At 35.8% G+C, this 24,321-nt stretch overlaps 1 protein-coding gene across 1 annotated transcript in view; it reads left to right on the top strand.

Moving 5' to 3' along the window:
* The first annotated feature begins 1,860 nt into the window (after positions 1–1,860).
* LOC139149023 (cyclic nucleotide-gated channel rod photoreceptor subunit alpha-like) overlaps positions 1,861–24,321 on the top strand; it is a 66,046-nt gene continuing 43,585 nt past the window's right edge. The window contains exons 1-3 of the mRNA XM_070720515.1: positions 1,861–1,998; positions 17,858–17,924; positions 18,143–18,176. Coding sequence (XP_070576616.1) covers positions 1,974–1,998; positions 17,858–17,924; positions 18,143–18,176 — 126 coding nt within the window. The 5' untranslated portion in view covers positions 1,861–1,973. The remainder of the gene's footprint in view (positions 1,999–17,857; positions 17,925–18,142; positions 18,177–24,321) is intronic.

Genomic DNA, 24,321 nt, shown 5'->3' on the forward strand with positions numbered 1-24,321 from the left:
TCATACGCAAACTTTCCTGAATGATTAAGCCCCACTGCAATGAATTAGAAACCGTGTAATTTCTAAAGAAAGATGGTGATGAAAATACCGCACGAAAATTTAATTTCATGAGAATTGTGCTGAAAACATTTCAGCTTTGAGTCCTGACACCGCAAAGAGGCCTTATGGGTAAGGGACTAGTAAATACAAGCCTTTGGATACAAGCTTAAAGGGTTTCTGTGAACCAGCGCTATGTACCCTTTGATGGGATTGACACTGCTGTCAAGGACGTAGATCCCAAAACAGTTACCTCCTCTGAGTTTGGTATTGCCAACTCATTACAAACTATGTTAGTAGATAAGTGTGTATTTTAAAGAGCCTGACAGAGATATTTACCATCAATACTTTAAAAAACTGATTTTATTTATGTTACCCTCGAGTATTCAATATGTAGGTTTTGTTATGTAAAAATAGTAAAACAGCTCTGCAAGAAACAAATTAGCACCGTCACAACTCAGCAAGTACGTTGGAAAATGACCAGAGAGTAAGTAGTCATTTCTACTCGTATAACGCCATCTTCGGTGGATTGACGATACTTTTGTTAGGTGGTGGTCCGAATTATAAGATTACAAAAAAGAATTTCACGAAAATTGCAATAAATGTAAGCAGTTGAATGCAATGTTTGCGGGAAAAAAAAACTTTTCATAAATGAGTTTGAGTGATTCTTACTTCTCATTTATAAACAAATAACACCTTGTAATCGTAATCCATCTATTATATTTCTTTTTCTTATTCCCTGATATCCAGATATCACCCAGATCCATGCTGTCTTTGCAATAAGACTGAAGAATAGGGTGCCCACATACTATTTTGCGAATCAACTTTATCCTAGCTGGTCCAGTTGGAAACTATAGGAGACCCCTAAGAAAGACCAATAGTTTTCATAACAAAAATTAAGCCAAGTGTCATTTAGGTCCGTGATTTAAAGTTGGCAAGCTTTCATCAAAAAAGTCCGTGTCCACTAATATTTTCCTATGCCCGACTCTCTTACACCGACCCGGATTCACTGATCGTACTCCTGCTGTATGTAGCACGAATTTGTCCACATATATGTATACATGAACATTTCACTGTACATCTTTACAGTAGTATTGATGAATTGGCATGTCTATGCATAGCTGTCTGCGTGTGCACTCAAAAATTTCATATATATATATATATATATATATATATATATATATATATATATATATATATATATATATATATATATATATTATATATATATATACATGGATACATATAAATATAACGTTGTCCATGTAAGAACACAAACCTGACATGGCATTTCAGGAAACAACAATGTTTTCTATGAAGCGTTCAATATTTCATGTATTTTGGGGTTGACTCTCTTTCGTGTTTCATGTTTAATTAGAAACATTTGCCTGTTTAATGTACCATGAAATGTTTAGCTTGACGACTCATATAATATCAGACTTTAGCTAACAAGGTTTTAATCGAAACTGATAACAATGTACACAATTGAAGGTCTTAGGTCAAATTTCTGTCATATTAATTTCTTGTCTATTTATTAATACGCTGGTAATATTTTTTTCAAAGCAGTGTTCCATTCGTATTATGTGGTGGGATGAATTTTTTAAATTGAACGATGTATGCACGGGAATGAGCGGGGCAGACGTCGGCATAGATACGGAATGAAAAGGGATCGAAGTAAGTCAGTATCAGTATTCAACAGATCTCTTGAAAAAACTCATCACGATGAAAGCTCCTTTCTTACTCGTCAAGATATCACATTTCATTTGCATATTTAGAAACCTCAAACCACCTCCCAGTGGAGTGGAGCTTTGGAGACGTTAGACTGATTGGCATCGTTAAGGTTAAAGAACGCATATGCGTGAGCGATAGTATCGGGATTTTATCGAGCGGGTTCCCAAGAAAGCGAGTAACAATAATTTTAAGTGCCGTCCTGCAGAATGCTTCTACGGGCGCTGTTTAAAGGTACGTCTAAGCATTCGAACCACCGGATTCGCTAAACTTACGGGGCATGGTATTCGAAACAATACGTAACGAGTGTCCCGTAATTTTAGAAATCAGGTATAGATCATTGTTTTTTCTTCTTCAAGTATACATTTCGAGACACAATTGCGAAGGGCTGCGTTTCTTCTTCGCCGTTCAGGTAGGCGTTCAAAACGTAGTACTGTTCAGGTGTACTAAATATTTATGTTTTCTTGCTCCTTCACGTTGAAATTTACAGCGTATATGCCATGATTGGACCCGGTATTTCTACGGGAGCAGAAAGGGATAAAATGCCTTTGCAAATGCTAATCACATTGTCGACTCTCTCTTAGGTTGGAGACTTAAAATATACACATGACTTTCAGTAAAGGGATGTTGCTGGCAGGTGTCTACGGTGCCTACAGCATAGCATTACTCTTATTTATTTTTAGCACCCTTACTAATTAATTCACACGAGCACGGTGTGTCATCATAATTTCTCCGTTTGTCGCTATGGGAACACTTAGCCTAGTGTTCATGAATCCTCGACAAGTGTATACAATGCAAGCAGACATTGACATTGAAACCTAGTACCCAAAATATGATCTAGTCACATGGCAGGTTTATAGCTTCATTTTCAAACAACAAATTTTAGGCAGAAAACTAGCGCAGAAAAGGCCTGTTAACTATAGAATCAGTCATGACCTTAATTTAAAGCCAGTGCCTCGGCACGCCACAAGCTGGTAACGTGACCAAAACTTCACGATATAATCCATTAAATAGTTAAATAGTAACTATATAATGATATGCCTTTTACGAGGACAAATAGATGGATCAGCGAATTGCTCTCCCATCGGTAATGTGAACATTGCCCTAAACTGTTCCATCAAGATAAGAACCTTGCCACGTCGACGTAAAGGTTTTCTGTAAGGTGAGGTTCGCTTTTGAATCTCTCTCTATCCAGCAGCGCAATAACAGAATATTAAAACCCCATGCCGTGCGGGCATTGGACTTAATAAAAAAGATTTCGTGTAATATAGCCCTAGCTTCTATAATAGTCCCCAAGGTTTAATTCCTAAAAGATACAGTTGCCAAAAAGGGACATTTTCAAGGTCTGTCTATTTCTTGACTGCGTTTCTGCAGAAAGAGCTATAGTTGCCTGACAATCTGGACGTATAATTCAATTTACACTGTTTCAATTATACAACGATACCGAAGAATCGAATACTTGTTATAACATTTATCATTCCATGACGATGAAATTATGACTACGATGTTTTAATGACCCTTTCAACACGTTTAAGAGCGTCAGAATATTTTCCCACATTTGGCAACATGCAATGTTGAAGTTTTCGCAATTTATTCCTAACGACAGTCTCTATTTTAATGTCACTATTTATTTACTTCCTTCCTCGTCTGTGATGAGTAGATGACGCTGTTAAAGGCACATAAATACATAAAATATAAAATCAGAGAGCTTTAATTTGAAAGAGCACCTTAGATATCATATTCGAGAGTTTTACACCGTTCTCTCTCCGCTTACATTCGACCTGAAAGAGAGTCATCGTGATTATCTTTGATAAAGAGATAAATTAAAAGGTGCAATAGGCTTTCATCACTATGAACAAGCGTTGTCTGAAAGTTGGTAGTCATGGCGACACATAGATGGATTGTCATATAATCGAATTATATGACTATTGCAAGAATGAGCCAACTTTCCTCATATGTTACTGCATGGTATTGAAAATTTGGCACATTGTATGAATGTAAGCTATGCAAACAAACGCCAATTTAATCAGTTCATACGTACAGTAGCTATAATTCTTTGCAGGTCTAGGGTAAAATAGTCGAAAAATACTCTATTCTGTTGGGTCAACTATGTTCGGTTTATTCGAGCGTGCCATCCTAGATCAGTTAGCTTTTCAAATGTTTAAGTCTGAACTGATGGTCCATCATCACGAGCGCCATAAGACAGACGGTTCAATCGACATTTTTGCCCGACAGCCGTGGCTATAAAACGAAGTGATCCATGAAACGATGGGTTCAGATACGATGGCTAGACAGCAGAGCTCAAACTACTTCAAATACAGCAACTGCACATTCGCTTACACGACGGATTGGAACCTTGACGTATGGGAAATTGAGTCCAGCACTAGTCTGTCTATCGGTCGATTCAAAAGTTCGATTTGTCGCTTCGGTGAATCACATCACCGTAGAATACTAATTACTGCATAAACGGGGTTGAAAATTTGGGGAATCATACATGATAATCTCTGATATAATAATTGTCGGATTCTTTGTTTTTTCAATGTGCAGGAAAATACAGTATCATATCACTTGGGATGGGTTTATGTACACAAGTTGCCTCTCTGTAAAACAAACCGCTTGGCTGGCTTGATTATTTGGCACGAAAAGTTTCCCTTTTTATCTCATTGCTTAAAATTAGCCATGTTTATTAAACTTTAAACAATTCATCAATTTTAATATTGTTAAATAGTGTCGCAATTTCTGAAATCTGTCCGATCATTAAATACACTACACGGCACGAAATCGCAACGACACAATATAGACTAATGCTGATGAGGACAGAGTTACGTTAGACAATTTGTAAATATGGGTCCGTTGTCATGACAACACTCGTCATGCATCTTTCAGATTTAGGCTCGGCCTTGATATCATCTGTGCAGTGTTAAAAACATCGGTAAATTTACTGAAAAACAAGTAATAGTGCCCATTAAATATTTAATACTATGGCTCAATAGCTTTTTATTTTATTTTTAAGGGGTTCTGTTTTTTAGCATTTTCGCTGAGTAAGCTGAGTCGAAATTAGATTGCAGAAAAAAACTGAAAAATGATCTCATAGTAGACTTAACACTGTTACAATATAAAACATTGTCCTGTTTAACACTGTCGTAGATTCGATTTCTTTTTCAGTCAAACTTAAATGGTGAAAGACTCAGCAAAGACTCAATGCGTAAAACCCAAAGAGATGAGTTGATCGTTTTAGCATGGTAAATGACAGGCAGGCTATCGATGCAATCCATGCCTAACTCGACCAGCGCATTCCTCAAAGCACATCAAAATTCACACGGTCAATCGAATTCTGTCTTTGACTTTCAAATTGAAGTCGTTTTATATTAGGACTTAATTCCCATGTAGGAACTTTTGATTAAATTTTCTAATTATATGATGGATTCCATCCATGACATTAACCTTTACTTTACAAACTGTCGCAGTTTATGTAAATAATTGTATCACTTAAGAATATCAATCAGTAACAACCACAATCAACAAAACATGTTGAATTTTCAGAATACATTAATCTTCTTGAACACTAGTGAAACGCAACAGACCACATCGTGATAATTAGAGGATAACTCATGAGATGAGTGTGAGAAATTGCTTCAAAATAACCCCTAAATACCCACATATGTGCTCCATCACAAACTGCACATTAATTCGCCGCTGATTAAATAATATTGAGGTCCAGCAGTTTTCGAAAAGATGAGTAATAACTCATCGTTATTCCAAGTCACCGCATCCCGAGGAGCAATGCATTAGATTTCACCTTGTTCGACTGCAGTGGATGCCAGACCTATCGTTTTGGAATTAAAATACACAGCGTCCCGTTGAAAACGCAGAAACAGAATCTTCCGATGCTAATAGGCGAGCGGCGAAACAACAAAAAGGGCCTTATTTTAGGAGTTTAATGTACCCATCTTACATACGGCCACATCATACGTCATTTGAGAGCTTATTATCTCTACTTTAAGAATATTGACGATGTGAGGCTGCCAATTAGGGCCATACCCCCTTAATTTGCATAATTCACACGGGTACCCAATTTGCATAAGTGCGATATAAAATTAGAAAATTCATTGTTAACTACTGTAAGCATACTTTTAAACTATCGAATGATATATCAAATGAAAGGTATTTGCATGTAGAATACAAATTTGATATCCAAAGACATATTTAAATAGATTTCACTGAAATACTTTCATATTTATATTTAAAATAATATTTTCCTCTCTTGAATAACAATATTTTAAAAATTTTAACACATACAGCTACAACATACAGCTACATCATACATCATTTGAAAGCTAATTATCTCTACCACAAGGAAATTGACAATGTCGAACTGTCAAGTACGGCCATAGCCCCTAATTTGCATAATTTACAAGGGTATCCAATTAGCATAAATGCAATATAAAATTACAAATTCATTGTTCACTACTCTAAACATACTTTTAAACTATCGAGTGATATATCAAATGAAAGGTATTTGGTTGTAGAATACGAAAAGGATATCGAAAGAGATATATAAAGTGGTTTCACTTCAATATTTTCAAAATATATTGAAAAAATATTTTCCCCTTTTGAATATAAATATTATAAATATTTCATCACATACAGCCACATCATACAGCCACACCATATGTCATTTTAAAGCTTATTATATCTAATTCAAGAAAATTAACAATGTTGAACTATCAAGTAAGGCCGTATCCCTAAATTTGCATAATTCACACAGGTAAGCAGTTTGCATAAATGCAATTTAAATTAGCAAATTCATTAACATACTTCTAAGCTATTTAGTGATATATCAAATGAAAAGTATTTGCATTTTAAAAACAAATTGACTTCCAAAGAGATATACAAAGTGACTTTACTGAAATATTTTCATATTTGTAGTGAAAAAGTTATTTTCCAGTTTGAATAACAGTATTTTAACCATTTTAACAGCGGAATAAATGAAACCACATTCATCATGATTTGCAAAAAGTGCATAGAACACGGGGAACAAACAGCTGAAATGAGGTCTGGAAATGAATATTTTGTGTGTTTAATGTATGTTTCAAAACACATGAATAGCTCTTCTTGTCTGCATTATTATGCGATACCGATGTCTAGTTTTTATAGGTCAGAGAGTGTTTTTCCAAACATGCCCTTTGTATTGAGTATAATATACCCATTCACAGCATATGAAAACCTTTTAATGTTACACAAGTATACATACATACATATATCATGGCGATACATTGTCATGCATTTCCAGTACATCTAGTAATTCTACAAGTTCATCACCCTCTTCGTAAACAGTTTTGTCATAAGTAAAAGGGTTGCCACAGTTATCGTTGTCTTGTGCATGGAAGATTAATTTCACAGCAGACACATCTGGTGACATGTAATAAGAGACAGCAAACTCAACACATCGTTCATATCTTATAGCGGTTTGGATTTTGTGTATGTTATATTTGGCTGTTTTGTGTAAAGTTTTGATTTGCCATGGCGAGACGTACCCCTAATCTACGTATCCTGCCCTGAACCTGCACTCGAGTGGAAAGACTACTGTGACACTGCGATCCTTTGATGCTACCTTTCCAGAATAGAGTTGTCTTCATCAGTCGCTTAAAATTCATTTTCGGTTGGTGAAACGTGTGCACTACTTGACCACGTTGTTTCACTGAAGTTAAGTTTGTTCAAGTAAGGATACAGAATGTCTACTGTTTCAGTCTGGTTGTGTTTGTTGATGCAAATGTGAATCGGAAATCGAGCTGTTGTAGGTTTTGTTTGGCATAGATGTAACGCTTGTATTTCTGTTTCATATGTATGTGATTAGGCTACGTTCACAAATAATGATGGTGAGGGGCGGAGGAATTTAGGGTGAAATCGAAATTTTGAGGGATAGTAGAGGAGCACTTGAAAGTTTTGATCTGCCTATAGGGGACCTGAAAATGTTTTGGTTCCCTTTTACTTTTTGCGATTCCAAGGTCTCGAAGGCAATAATAATGATGAAAATCGAATAACAATCAAATGTCATCCGATTGTTCTAAAGTTAGTAATAATCAAACAAGATCTAGAATTACTTTTACTTTTTATTTTTACTTCATTATACTTTTATCTCGAAAAAATCTTGTATTTTCTATCGTATTGTTGTGACATAATTGTTCTAATGTATCGTAATGTTTCGCCTTCAACAAATCCTTGAATGTTGCCGTTTGATTGCATAAATTGGAATCTGGTATCTGTTGGTTTTGTGTGTGTTCTTAAGTCGAGAATGTTAATTTGTTGGATCGATGACCTTTACAGATTATGAGGTATAAAGGTGTGATTTTTTGGGAAGAGCTTTCGAAAATTCCAGAGTAGGATGCATTTTTTATGTTTGATATGAATTTATTAAGCTCGTGTTGCGTTCCAATGAAAATCATATATTGTCTCAGAATATGAGTCAGAGCGATATTTGTTCTCTATGTTGCTGAATTATTCTTATTTTGTATATATTTTATTCTTATTTTATATAATTTGGGCATTATTCGTATTTACTGCACAATTTTATGAATATTAAAAATAAGTCAAGATATTAGCGATTTAAATAAAAATATTCAATAAAAAAAATTTAGCTACGTGTTTGGAAGTCATAGCTCTATTCCACATGCCAATACCTTTCACTTGATATATCACTCAATAGTTTAAAAGCAAGTGTAGAGTACATAACAATGGATTTTTATAATTTCATATCGGACTCATGCAAATTAGGTACCCGTGTGCATTATGCAAATTAAAGAATTACGGCTCTATTTTGCAGCTGCATATCGTCAATTTTCGTGAAGCAGAGGTAGTAGGCTTTCAAGTGACGTATAATGTGGCTGCATAATGTAGTTGTATGTGTTAAAATTATTAAAATATCGTTATTCAAAAAGGGAAAATATATTTTTCGATATAATTATGAAAAACTTTCAAGAAAATCATTTTAATATCTCTTTGGGTATCTATTTTGTATTCTAGATGCAAATACCTTTCATTTGATATATCACTCGATAGTTTAAAGTATGCTCAGAGTACTTAATAAATTCCTAATTTTATATCACATTTCTGTAATTTGCGTATCTTTGTGAATTATGCAAAGTAGGAGCTATGGCCAAATTTGACATCTCGACATTGTCAATTTTCTTGAAGTAAAGATAATAAGCTTTCAAATTTCGTCTGATGTGGCTGTATGATGTGGCTGTATGTGTTTAAATTTTTAAAATCTTGTTTATCAAAAGGGGAAAATATTTTTTAAATATAAATATGAAAATATTTCAGTGAAATCTATTTAAATATGTCTTTGGGTATCAAAGTTGTATTCTACAACCAAATACCTTTCATTTGATATATCATTCGATAGTTGAAAAGTATGTTTAGAGTAGTTAACAGTAAATTTCTGATTTCACATCGCATTTATGCTAATTGGGTACCCGTGTAAATTATGTAAATTAGGGGCTGTGGCCCTACTTGACAGCTCAACATTGTCCATTTTCAAAAAGTAGAGATAATTAGCTTTCAAATGACGTATGATGTGGCTGTATGATGTGGCTGCATGTGTTAAGAATTTTAAAATATTGTTATTCAAAAGGGGAAAATAATTTTTTCACGATAAATATGAATATATTTCAGTGAAATCATTTTAAATATCTCTTTGGATATCCATGTTGTACTCGACATGCATATACCTTTCATTTGATATATCACTCGATAGTTTAAAAGTATGTTTACAGTAGATAACAATAAAATTTCTATTTTATATCGTGTTTATGCAAATTAGATGCCCTTGTGAATTATGCAAATTAGGGGGGTATGGCCCTACTTGGCAGCTCCACATCGTCAATTTTCTTGAAGTAGAGATAATAAGCTTTCAAATGACGTATGATGTGGCCGTATGTAAGGTGGGTACATTAAGTGTGAAAATTAAGTGAGTCTGCCGCTCGCCTATAATGGTCGCAGTTCGATGACATCAACAAGGCAAAACACTAATCAAGAAAGAAGTGTATTCCCTCTGGTAACGTTGCCTTGAATTTTCAAATCACTTCACATATCTCCTGACGACAATCTCCATCTGCTATCCATGCAAACTACAAATTTCCAAGCAAAAGCATCATATGAGGTGAAAGGAGCAAGTAGCGTGTGACGCCGACAGCAGGCTTACGGTTGTTAATGTAAATAAGAAGATTAAAAATATCAATTTTCCAAATGATCGTGTCTTTACCGGCAGCAACCGAAATTTAGCTGTGCTGTGAAACATTCCTACCTCATTTCAACTGGGTAATTGCTTTTCTCAACAGTGCTGCGAACGTGTTCTGGAGAATAATACTGAAGTTCAGCAATAGCCAATTAAAGATCTTGTTTACCTTGTCAGTGAATGTCAGTAGTCTTTCAGTTGTCATCTTTCGAGAAAGATCTCGTTCAAGTTCAAATCTGGATATCTACACTTTGCTTGCCCAAATTTTTGTTCACGGTCATTTATTGAAGACATAACGATTAAGTCTGTGAAAATTTTAGACTGTATCCCCTTTACGAACACTTAAAATCTTTCCGTTTTTTTCTACTCGACTCTGTATACGGTAAATCAAAATTCAAGGCAGATAGGCTTATACCACGAACATACGTCTTGTACAAATGTTTATTCTTGCATTTAAACCTAGTGTTTCGTAATTTTTCCCGGTTCAGTAGCGTTTGACATCATGCAAATATATGTTGCCTGATACTTGGACAAGAGATGACTTGAACCAGTCTCCACATTACAAAAGCTAAAAATCAGATAGCAGCTTAACGCTCGTGGATGTTTTTCAGAATGTGACTCAACTTTAACTCTGAAAGCAATCATTTGGAAAACCGTTCTAGGAGTCGTCTTCTCTAACTGGCCCCGAAGGCTTGTACAAGTTGGAAAGAATCCACGACAAAAAAGTGTAGGCATGAGATATGCGTCAGTCCACGGGACGGTGGAGAATAGGGATTCAGTTGAGATATAGTGAATTGCTGTCTTTTCTGATTCTAACTTCCCAAGGTCAGTATCGTTATCGTATTACTAGCAAATTCCATTACAGTGGCAAGCGATGAACTCTTTCTGCTCTGGTAATTTCAATTTACGGTTTCACCTGCCGCCGATTAGAATAGTAACATGCCGTGACTTCGAGGGTTGCATGAGTGTGTATGCATATATAGGGTGTTTGCCATCATTTTGTCTATTTTATGTTGCAGTTCTTTAATTTATGTTGAAATATAGGTATCTGTACTCCGAGACGAAAATATTAAGGCTCGAAATACAGCGTTTTTAAAGGGTTTTCGTGGCAATTTTATTAGACAGAACTAATGTAAGTGTCAGATAGTACGTGTTCGCATATGGTAACCATGCAATTGCAGCATGCATACCCAACTTGCAGGGAGCAAAATGTAGTCGAAAACGTGACCCAAAAATGAAATCGTTAAGGGAAAAGTTCGCTGTCTTTTGGCATTATTTATTAGAGATCGATAGTATTAAATTTTTAGCATCTAGAAAGTTTGTCGACAAAACATGCCTTCAGCTGAGCTTACTCACTTACTTAACGGATTAAGAAGAACATAATATTATGTACCGTAAAAAATGGTAATAAGCTTGACGCCCGCACATTGCACACCGTAACGAACAATTACACGTCAAGGTAAAACTTGACAGTCGCTACAATGTGTATCATTGACAAACCTGTATTATTCGTATATAAGGAAAGTGAAAGAGGGCGCTATTGTCCTAATATCTGTCATGAAAGTGTTCATATAGTGTTATATGGGTACTGAAAATACCTGCTGATTGCCAACAGAACCGCCTCTCCTTAGCCTATGGCCCAGGTGAATGTAAAATGGTTTCACGTTGCAATCATTACTTGAACATTTGCAATGAAATAGATTAATGGTTAACGGTAAGAAATCTACAGACGACGAACGAATTCCAAAAAGAGGCTTGTACACACTTTCATTGCCCCTCATTTGAAATTGTATAAATGAGGATATGTCTTTTTTCTAGACCAAGCCGAATACAGTAAAATTCTAATAACCCTTGTCAGGTGGCTTAGCAACAAAAAACAGCAAGATCGTTACACGGATGACAAAAGTGCCAAATTTGCTACAGAGGTTCACATATATATGTAGATCAAAATTAGCTATTGCTCCAAAAATTTGGGCCACCGGAAAGGCTCGATGACGTCATAAATTCAAAATGGCCGCCATTATATTGCTTAAAAATGGTAAAATACGGTTTATTCGGCTAGTTTTCAATATTTTTTTTGAATAAACTGACACAAACATTCTCAATTATAAATAAAACATTAAATTGACGCAAATAAATTATTATGATGACGTCATAAAGCCAAAATGGCCGACCAAATTCAAAATGTCTTCCGTAACATTGTTTAAAATGTTAAAGCACTCTTAATTAAGCATGTTTCAGCATTTTATCGCCTGAACTGAAATTAACACCCCAAATTACAGACAAAACATATAATTGATGCAAATAATTATTGTGATGACGTCATAAAACCAAAATGGCAACCGAAAATTACAAAATGGAAGAAGTTCACTATGCTTGGTACCATAGCCCCTATACGTGACAAGATGATAGTTTCAAGGTAATGTACAATATGTATTAATATTCCATAAACTCAAAATAAAAGATAAATGTACCAAAACTTAGCCAATAAGTTCAACAAAAGTAGCAGACTCTTATGAGATTATTTATTATTAAACAATAATCTGTGTTTGAAAATCGAATCGATATAAAAGGAAATTAAGGCAACCTCACACACAGGTTCAACCTTGTTTATGATACGGTATTATATATAGTGAGTAGATCAATTTGGTTTCGTGAAAGGGAACATGGTGAGAAACCAATGAATCGATAATGTTTGACCCTCGTAATGTGACCTTGGTCCCAGAAAAAAGGTTTTATGTTGGTGATTCCTCCTACCGGCATTTCGGCCAAAGTGAGGTCCCTTCTTCAGTCACTTGAATGGTCTTGTATTCCAACATGTTTAGTTTGATGGTAGCCATCAAAGAGAGATGCTAAGATAATTATGTTCTACTATGATTGTTGCGTGAATTGTAGCTCAGGTCGTTCATTTGTACTCTCCTTGTGTTTGAATTTTGCTTGAAGGAGGATATCTTGTATGTTTTTCTTTCTTTTATACGTTATTATAGGTTTTCTGGAATATCATGGCCAGCGTATAATCATCCTTCATTATTTTCCAGTTTCTTATCATATAGTTTGATTGGGCTGGTTATGATGAGGTTGTGCTGACAAGGTTTTTGTTACATCATTACTCTTACTTTTGTTGATGAAGGATGGCTGACGTTTTGTTACATTAACTTCTTTTTGATACAAGTTATGTCTTTCTTTTTGTAATCTCGTTGTTCAAGTTTTTGCGTTGAGAAAGTGACCATTTTATGAAGTCCATATTGTTGTTGCATGTGCGAACATATCCGAGTAATTCACCTTTAATGAAGCATTTGAAGGTTGGTGGCAGATAAATATATCAGATGGTTCTGTGTTGGTTTTACAGTGGAGCCATCTCTCTCGATTGCGTCTCTGGCATTTGAAGACCACAAGGTCGAGGTATGAGATTTTGTCGATAAAATGTTCAATTATGAATTCCCAAGTTGAACGTATGGTACAGGGTGTTGCACTCCTCGGCAAATGTTCTGAATGTTATAAGTTTATTTTCTGTTCCTGAGTAAATCATGAAAATTATACCTTTTTAAACGTTTCCATAAGAATATTTGACCGGATTTGGGATTTAATATAGTTTTCTCCGTTTCATGGTATGTTATATTAGCTATTTCTGGTGAGCCCATGCTTCAGCCATAGATTTGTTTGTATTTTTCTCAGTTGAATTAAAATATGTTGCGTTTCAGAATAATCGACAGGCTTTCATTTACGTTGTTGGTGGGGTTTTGTATCATATCAGTGGACTGGTAATGTTTCAGAGTCCAACGCTGCGATTGCTGTATTTATGGCTTCATTTTTGTCATATTTTACTACATTGATAACACTTCTAATGTTACCAGAATAGAGTTTGCTTGTATTTTTATTGATTCTAACTAGTTAATGAAGTTTTTGTGTCCCTGATATATGTAAGTCGTCTTCGCATGGTTTATGACAAAGTCTAGAAATTCCGATATTTAATTAATTGGTTTATTGGGCTCGAGCAGCCATTTCTATTGAGACGTTGGATAATGATTGTTCCTTCTGCTTGGGTTCTGTATATTTTGGCAGGGGAAAACATCGTGGTGTACAAATTATTCTACTTATGGGAATGGGGAAACTGTAAATCACCTCGTCAATGATCTTCTTGTCGCAGATAAACGATATCATATACAATTTCCACCTTATAGTTAATGTCGCCAAGTCTTGCCTTAATGTACAATAATAGTGTACATTTCGCAGCTGTCTATAACTTTCTTTAATGTCATTTGTCGTATTCAAAATTGCTGTGCCTCTTACTTTATCGATGGGTTTTATTGTGATTTATTTGTTTTTAGACAGATTGTTCAGAGCAGTCTTTCCTGCTAGACTTATGTTCTTTCTGATGTGGGTTGCGAATGGAATTTCCTCTATCGATCTAAGTTGCTTCGAGACAGTTTTACAATTTTGGGTTTTCCGCTGTTAGCAGTGTCGACGTTGGATTTATCTTAGAACATATGTCTGATTGATTGATGAATTGATCGTTTGTTTCTCATGATATTGCACAATCTTATGATGCGAATAGATTTGCTGATATCTGATAGGACAATTTTTCTGTATAGGCACTTAGGAATGGGAATAAATTTCAAGTTTGTGCTTGATGCTTTGATTTCAACATTTGGTAAGGTTTGATTTGCAAGATTTTTGATGAATCTGAGAATCTTTCTGAGTTCTTGCTTTTGTTTAATCATCGAATTTTTGTTTATGTTCTTCCTGGCGTTTTTTATTCTTTTGGTTTCAAAACAGCAAAACGATACCAAAAACGAAAGGCAAAGACGCTTTTCATAAAATCCACGAACGCTGCAAAAAAAGCAAGGTGAGCTAGCTTCAAAAGTCAACAAAGTCTTCTCTTTGTTCATAAAGCCCTGACGAAACTGTCTTTTTTAGGCCAGCACATCCTTAAGAAAGAGAACTATTGCAGCACAAATTATGTGTTTGTCACCACACATCAAGACATAAAAAAACCCAGAAAATTCAACAAAGGAAGCAAAAGACCAAACTCACAACACAAAACCTTTTTTCGGGGGCTAAGGTCACATGACCAGGCTCAAGGCATGATCTATTCACCGGTTTCTCGCCATGTTTTTTGTTATCATGAAATCACACTACTATTGATCTACTCATTATATCGTAACACTTCCAAAGGTAGAACCGATATGTAAAGTTGCCCTCATTTCCTTTAAATTGATTCACTTTTTCAGACTGAGGCCATTGTTAAATAATCAATAATTTCATCATAGTTTGCCGCTTGTGTTGAGCTTATTGGCTAAGTTTTGTACATTTATCATTTATTCTGAGTTTACGAATCATCAAGAGAAATTGTACATTATCTTGAAACTATCATTTTGTCACATAAAAGGGCTATTGTACTAAGCATAGTGAACTTCATAATAGGCCGTTTTGTAATTTTCGGTTGCAATTTTGTTTTCATGACGTCATCACAATAATAAATTTGCATCAATTGTATGTTTTGTCTGTAATTTGGAGTGTTAATTTCAGTTCAGGCACTAAAATGCTTGACACAGGCTTCATCAACAGTAATTGAACGTTATCACACGATATCATGGCGGATATTTTGAATTTGGTCGGCCATTTTGGCTTTATGACGTCATCACAATAATTGATTTGCATCAATATTATGTTATATTTGTAATTTGGGATGTTGTGACAGTTTATTCAAAATAATATTGAAAACTGCCTGAATTAGCAGTATTTTACCATTTTAAGCAATATCACGGCGGCCATTTTGAATTTATGACGTCATCGAGCCTTTCCGGTGGCCAACATTTTTGGAGCAATAGCTAATTTTGATCTACACATGTATGCGAACCTCTGTAGCAAATTTGGCACTTTTGTCATCCGTGTAACGATATTTTTGTTAAGCCACCTGACTATAATAACCCTTTTCATTCAACACTTCGTGCCGACTCAACAACACGAGTTATTATAGGTACTAGAGTGCATGTAGCTGAATGCTGTCAGAACAAGGATTGGGGAACCCAGAACGAAGAGAAAAATTCTGGTGCTGTATCATGACAGAAACTTAACATAAGATATATTTGAGATTTTTTCTCGAATTCTTTTACTACAGTGCTGGACTGAACACAGTTCTGTCAAGAAAAGGCCACCTGTATAACAATTGATTGGCGAATTTTAAAGAAGGAAGTCAAACTTTCAGACATTGTTATGATGACTCCATATTTCAGGTTGGACGGGAAATGTTTGAGTGCCCTTATATCTACTGCCCTCTGTCGTCACAGTAATGGGAGGTATTATGGAGTTTTGATGAACTAGTGAAATCTGTATAATTGTCAGATAAAGTCGAGATTCACGTGTTTGTAGCTAATTCCAAGTCCTTGAAGAGAAGGGAAGGCTTCATAGGGGATATTCTTCCACATAGTTCACTACTTATAGTTGTAAATTTGGCCGCGCATAATACTATTTAATAATGTTACAACATGGACCCTGGGGCGAAATTGTTGACAACGGTTCTTATACTTGGTCGCATGCACCCTAAATCCAAACTTCGCATAATGTATCGGAAATTTCACCAAGTGGGGATAATTGCAGCTGCAACTGCAGACGGTTGCGACAAGTTCAAGTTTTACTCACAACTAAGTCGTAGCTTGTTTAATTATGGAATCTCAAAGGTCTCTGTCCTCCATTTACGAAAGCATATCATATTTACGGACCAGAAATGAGCATATGACATTGATATACAATTAGCTTTTCATAATCCCATCATGTAAAGTTTGAAGAAATAAGTGGCTGATGCAAATTGTTATAGATTTCGCTGTCATGTTGTCCGTGAAAATAGTTCAACGTGAATAAATGATGTTCTGTATATAAGCACTGATACTGGTATGCTAAATGTTTAAGAAACTTCTGCTCAGCCGACCGATATCTGTGTAAACGCAGTGACAGACTACATCTTTAAATTGGAAACTTATTTCAGTCAGAACCCAGGGTTAGGTAATTTGTTATATTTCCCCGGGACAACATTGTTTTAACAATGATGACAACAGCCGTAATAGTTTTTTAATGTATGATTCAAAATGAGTACTTTATGTAATGAGTTCAGCTGTGTTTGAAGTAAACACGCCTAACGAGGTGCAAATGTGTGACGTCATGATTTATCATCAACTTTTTCCTCTCTGCCAAAATCGATCAGGGCTACATGATTATTCGAAAACAGTTTTTAAGAATTTCAGGAACAAGTTATTATACTTTGTGATGGTTAACGCGATTTAAAATACACGTCAATTGTCGCCTTGTTACAGTTTGATCGATTTGATTATTTTGAAGTAAAGAGCTCGCTATTTCCAAGTAAAGAAAACTTTTAGAGAAGACAGTAAAGAAAGGCATTGACCCAGTAATACATCCTTAAATGATTTTATCTTCCTCACAGTGGGCGTTTAATCACAGGATTTGCCATACGCAAAATCAACGATTTTACATGCATATATTTCACAATGCACAGTCACCCTGCCAAGACCTATGCAAGTGTTTAAAACTCGGAGGTTCACTTACAAATTCATTCAGTCTCCTATCAGGGAGAATGATTTTGAAATGGAACATTACATTTGAAAATAATCTCAATTATTATCTCTCTCTGTCTCTGACCCTCTGTCTGTCTCTGACCCTCTGTCTGTCTGTCTGTCCCTCCCCTCTCCCCTCTCTCTCACTCTCTCTCACTCTCTCTCTCACTTACTCTCTCTCTCTCTCCTCTCTCTCTCTCTCTCTCTCTCTCTCTCTCTCTCTCTCTCTCTCTCTCTCTCTCTCTCTCTCTCTCTCTCTCTCTCTCTCTCTCTCTCTCTCTCTCACCAGCGGTTACGAATAAATCAGCTCATCGAGGCCTACAGAGAAATCGAAGCCCTGTCAGAAAACGTCGTAGGTTGGTTATTAACTTGATGGATTTACCAGACTCTCTGCTTTCTTCTCTTTTCCTTTTTATGATTATTTTGGACAAGAATTGCTCAGTATACATTAATTAATCGGAGGCTGAAATAAAATTCTCTTCATCGACCAGTAGGAATCGAATGTAGATTGTCTTTTAATCATTTTTGTCCTTTTCTATTTATGTACCGCTTCAATTATTCGATTTTATTTCAGGAGGAAAAGGTCAGTGCGTTTTATCACAAAAGAGGTAAGTCCAAACTACACGACATTATCTGTGTATGCTAATCGAACATGAAGGATGGATTGAGAGTGTGCGGCACAAAATACACAAAAATGACTCTATCAGGAACAAAAAAAGCAGTGCCAGATTCACACATCATTTAGTGATTTTTTTTAATTTTAGGTTTACGAAGTTCATTCCCTGCCCCATCGGCACTATTTGGATTAACTCCCTGATTACTAGTACTAAGATGTTATATCCTACTCTCTAACCATTGCTACGCAACATCTCAAAGCTCGGTATTATATATTTCCGGCACAGTCGAGGCTACGCGTTGATGTGTTTTTAATGTGTGTAAGATGACTCCAATGTAAGGGACATCATGCATAATGACAGTTTTTACCACAAGTATTGTATTCCTCGTTCCATTGTACTCGTCGAATCTGTTAGGAAAATCATTACTACGACGCTGAGAGTGGACATATTGCTGTAAGAGATTTCTTCTCGGCATTCTCATGGTTGAATGTTCCAGCGATCACCATGGTAACTTATGACTTGACCATTTCGTTATGTTTGTAAAATAGATTCAAGCACAGTGAGAAGATAATTCAAAAAACTTGTAACGTATAGATTTGATCATCTAAAGATGAGATATAACGCTTTGTTTGTATCTTCGTATCTTCAGAGAGAGAGAGACAGACAGACAGATAGGCAGACAGACAGGCAGACAGACAGACAGAGAGACAGAGTGTTTGTGTTTTGACATATGACTCACTGCTAGTTCAATGTAAGTGAAGTACACAATGAAACAGCGAGAAGACACATCAAAGCCTAGACAATTGAATTTTTGTATTTGCTAAGATACAGGTATAAGCTATGTTTAAACATAGACCCTCGTTTTTCTCGAGGGTTTATGGTTTAAAGGACTTTGAAATTGAAATTATTCAAAAACCGTGGACGGTGACATTCTGAAAACTGTTTGCGTTGCATTTGCAGTGGAAATGTAGGATTCATATTATATTCTCTGAACAAAATATAATATCTTGTTTAATTATAGACCCTGGTGGTTTAATTGATGGATAATTCCTTTGTCTTCGGTAACTGACTACATTTTAGTTTTGTATTCCTAGTTGTGGATGCGATCTTAGTTTAGAAACAACCGTAATTAAAGAACAATGTAACAAACACACTGGAACATGCAGGCCATGGTTCTCGGTAATGGAAATTTAGAGAGTCTCATCTTTACGTTTGAATGGCGTTTTCAATTTCACATTCATTTCCACATGCGTGGACTAAAACCCTTCCAATAGGTGTTGAGTAATGTCACCTTGCCAAGCAGACAAACGGTAGCCATTTAACGATGACGTCAAACTGTCGCCTTTGTCAACAAACTACATAAAAGAGCAATATCGTTCTGTCAGTTTGTCAAGGATGCGGCAGTAAGCATTTCCCTGACATGGGCCAGAAGGAGAGGGTTTGTGTAGAGGTTTCATCTTAGTTAGATGGATAATGCGTATTTAGGAAACGACGTATTCTTTTATATAAGTCTTGGAAGGAGACGGTATCGACAAGGATATATTAGTGGTAGGAAAGACGATATTTAAGTTTGATTTTAATGGCTTTGATGCATAACGTTACATGAGAACTTGATGTATGCAGGAAAATTATCACAACCTCATAAGCTATCTTTGTAATACTACACTTTTCCTAATGTGTATTTCTGACTTGTCATTCGCCAGGAGCGCTGATGCTCTGAGAAAGGACAAATAGATTGAATGGTACATTAGGATAGCTTCGTGCTTTGTTCGGCTTTGATTAATGTAAGCTCACCCTGATTGATGGTATGTATTCCCAAAATTACATCGGTGATTATTTACTGAGGGTTATAGGAGCTGGCATGGTCTGTATGATCCCTGGGGCCATTACATGTAAGAGGGTTTTCACATAATCGTCAAGTCAGATTGTTTGCAGGTCAATGGTGAACCTGGTTAACAAGTACATAGGGTTGTGGTCCCTCCCTAAAAAAATCGCAGAGTCTGTGTTTGAAGGAATGATTTGAAACGGTCAGGAACACGTGTGCGTGCGAGTGGGAATCACATTTATAGTCCCTCCACAGCGAAGGAACTCCTCACAAGGTAGATCAAAGATTCTAGAACAAGATTCACATGTTCGTCATCAAATTCATCAGTGATATTTCTGTAGATATCATGAGTTACCCATAACAAATCGTCTTAGTTCATCTAAACCACATTATGACATGCTAGAGAAACTGCTAAATGTATAATTATGTCGGATGCGCAAAAGTTACTCTTCATTCCAGTCAAATCACTAAAAATTATCAGTAAAGTTATATTCTCATGTTGTCCGAGTCACTTTGAAGTTTATATGGTGGATTCTAGTGACCAAACTCCCCACTTACGCCTTTTCATTGCTTCTAAAATCACATTAAACCTGCTGCATTTCTAATTCCTTTTTATAAGACTCGTCGACAAATAGTGTATATTCCCAGACCTTAAGAAAACTAAGCAATTTTTCTTGCGTTTGAAACTGACGATATCTTAATTGTATTATATCTGTTCTATCTTCATCACTTAGTGGACAAAGTATTAGGAAACAATATTATTTTTCACGACTGAAAATCTTATAATTATTACAGTGAAGACACACAACAAGATGTAACTGTTGGATAACAATGTCGTCCTTACAAATGAAAGACTATAGGTAGCATTTCTGCCTATGACGTAAGAGACGCTAGGCGTTTCAACTGAACCAATTATAAAGACATCTGAAGATACCCTGGTACGTCCTTACACATCATCTCTTTTTTGCATCAGGAATCGCTAACATCTTCAAAACGGGTAACTGAAGATTATTCAGGCTTGAAATACTGTTATAGTGAAGCGAATTCAATTAGTGCACTTCTGATACGCATTTACTTCAGTCATCGGGACAAAGTATCGTATATGTGTCAGGGACTGCGTATCTGGCGAAGCATGTTAATAAGAAGTGTTTAGTTCAATTTTACATACTGCGCCTGTCTACGTGGATATTTAGTAAAGGATGAGAAACGCTGCAGTTTAAGTTCAAGTTCAAGGTTGACGAGACGTTAAGTGAGAATGGTATCGGTTATGTTGTTATTCTTCTCATCCCCATGGTATCATCGTGGCTGGTTTGAGATCTCACAATACCAACATCTTCAAGAACATTTTTGAACTTTTACTTAGTACTTGATGCTTCTGTGAAAACATCTGGATCAAAACGATACATAAATCGCCCATATATGAAAATATTCAATAAGAACATTTTTTCGGCAACCCGTTTACTTTGTCTGAACATGTCCTCACATAATGGACAAGATTTGGAAAAAGGGAGGTTTATACAAAATTGTGCACCCTTCATTTGATCTAGCTCCCTAAAATAAATGCGTTTCCGAGGTAGCCACCCTTTATGTCTTGTTATAGGAACACACATGTTTAAAGTGTTTGTCTGCAAAGACGCTTCTTTGCTTGGAGATTGATCTCAAAATAAAATACCTATGTTGTTCGGAGAGAGTTGAGATTGTAACCTCCACAAATGTAATAATCTCCACAAATGTAATATCAACCACAATTGTAATAAAATGCACCCATAAATGTAATATCGCCCATAAATGTAACAAAAATCAACCATAAATGTAATAAAATCACCAACCACAATTGTAATAAACGGTAACCATAAATGTAATAAAAAAATCACCCATAAATGTAATACTTGTCAACCATAAATGTAATAAATCTATTTTGTCGTTACAATTGAGGAATTAGCCCTTAAATATTTATCTTTGTAATAAGGAAAGCAACTCCACACATTATTCATATCTTAATTGTTTGCGTTTAGTGTGTTTTGTATATTTGAAACTGTATTTTACGTTTCCATATTGTGTGTACAAAACTGATTGGCAATGGCGAGACACAGCTGTAATCTGAACGTCAGTGCAGTCTCTACTCCAGAGTGGAGGAGACTGTATAACACTACGATTCTTTAGCGCCATTTTCGAAATTTGCCGTACTTTCTTAATCAGTCGCCTCAAATTCATCTTTAGTGGATAAACTGTGTAGAATGTTCGATAGCTTTTCTGTATTCCTATGTTGTCGTACTTGAAGTCACAGGGGATGTTGGGACGTCTAATTTTGTTCTACTGTGTTCAAGGTATACTAGTGTTCGTATTGTTTTTACTAGATTTAAATATGGATACATTGTTCTCGTCAACATGTTTTGTGTCGTAAGTTTCTGTTATAAGGTTGTATATTTCTCTCTTATTTGTTCTGAGTCATCTGTCATAAACTTTGTGTGGTATCACTGGTTGACGAGTTATTTTGACACTTCCTTATTGTGTAATTATCAGTGTCTAGAACTGCTGTTCCACTTCCATTGTCTAACTAAACGGTTTGATCGGTACCTCGCCGTTTTCTGATAGTGTTCTCAAAGTATTCTATTCTGTGCTTCGGAAAGGAAACCTAGTTTCAGAAAAGTGTGCAATAACATTACACTAGTCTTATTAAAGTTATTATTTACTCAGGACATTGATGAACAAATGATCATATCTGCGAGTTCAAGTTTATTACATTTATGGTTGTGTTTTATTACATTTATGGTTAATTTGTTTATTACATTTGTGGTTGCGGGTTGTTACATTAATGGTTGACTGTTTTATTACATTTGTGGTTGATTTTATTACAATTGTGGTTGATATTACATTTGTGGAGATTATTACATTTGTGGAGGTTACAGAGATGTCCTTTCACAGAATAAAATTTAGTCATTTACACATCATTAACATTTGCCATCATGCGTAGCATAACGGATTAACGTGAGTAGTGTAGAGAGAGAGGTGAAAAATAATAATCAAATAAATGCAATTGTCACATCTGTGTTTGTTCGGAGTCATCAAATACTCGCCTTAATGGATTTGTTGTGAAACGTCATCCTTGTCACCACGTTTTCACAATCAAGTACCCTCAGTCATAGGGTAATGTTTTTATATTTTACTGTGGGCTATTTTTATATTCGCTAGGGATTATTTCAAAATCTGACAGTGGATAGATTTTCTGCGTAACCTTGTAGTCAACTTACTTTTTGCGAGCAGAATTAAGTCAGTGTCCAAATTATATTGGGATACTTCTTGTCAGAAACAAACGAAAGGACGATGTAGAAGGTTAAGTTTCGCACGCCTCAAGACTGATCCATAATTTGGAGGCGATAAAAGTTATGAACCACTGAAAAACTTTCTTAACTGCGTGGTCAAACACATTTGATTAAACTGTTACTTCCTAATAGATATATAGCTTTGTTTTGATACAGTCTATTCCAGGTTTAGACCTTGCCATCAACACAGAATCGAATCTAGTGAAGATTCACACTTGATGCAAGGAAAATAAAAAAGGATGATCCGTAAATTCAACATCTTCCTGAACATAAGAAGCGATGACATTTTCAAATCAGGCATTATCATGCATTATCGAGGACGGCGTTACATTACTCTCTGCTTTTCGAGTTGCCCTTTACTCTTTCTGAACATCTCACAAATCTCTGGTGATTTGAATGAACAAATCTTACATGCCGCCTTTCGGCACATGTTGTCTGTCCCGGCGGTAGATCTTTTAATGTCTTGTTCGCGCCAATAGGCACGGTTGAGGGTTTTGTAACCAAGCACTCTCCAGCAAGTACAAGGCGCCAGCATCCAAACGATGTTGTGTTGAACGTTGATAAATTATTGAAGCAATTTTGCCTTCCTTTAGGGCTTGGCTCATCCTATCCTTGTATCTGAATGAAATGCATGTCAGGATACTGTGGACCTACCATAGTCACATAGAAATATCTGGTCAGAATATTTTTTTCCACATTTGTGATTCTGATATACATTTACGCAGTTTTTTGGTCGAATTGGAATATTACTATCATGTTATCTTCGTTTTAGAGGATGAAATGTAAAAGTCGGCTCGGCGTTCAGAATTTTGCGACACGTAAAAACAGGAACGCTAATAACTGAATTAAATAACCATGCCTATACTTAAAGGGACAAAGTCGGTCATTTTTTCATGAATTTTGTTTGATATGAGATACTATTTATATTGTTTGATATGTTGAAAGATACTGAATGAATGGGTGACCATGCATATATTCGACCCCGGTT

This window comes from Ptychodera flava, chromosome 14 (genome assembly GCF_041260155.1).
Source record: "Ptychodera flava strain L36383 chromosome 14, AS_Pfla_20210202, whole genome shotgun sequence".
Lineage (NCBI taxonomy): Eukaryota > Metazoa > Hemichordata > Enteropneusta > Ptychoderidae > Ptychodera > Ptychodera flava.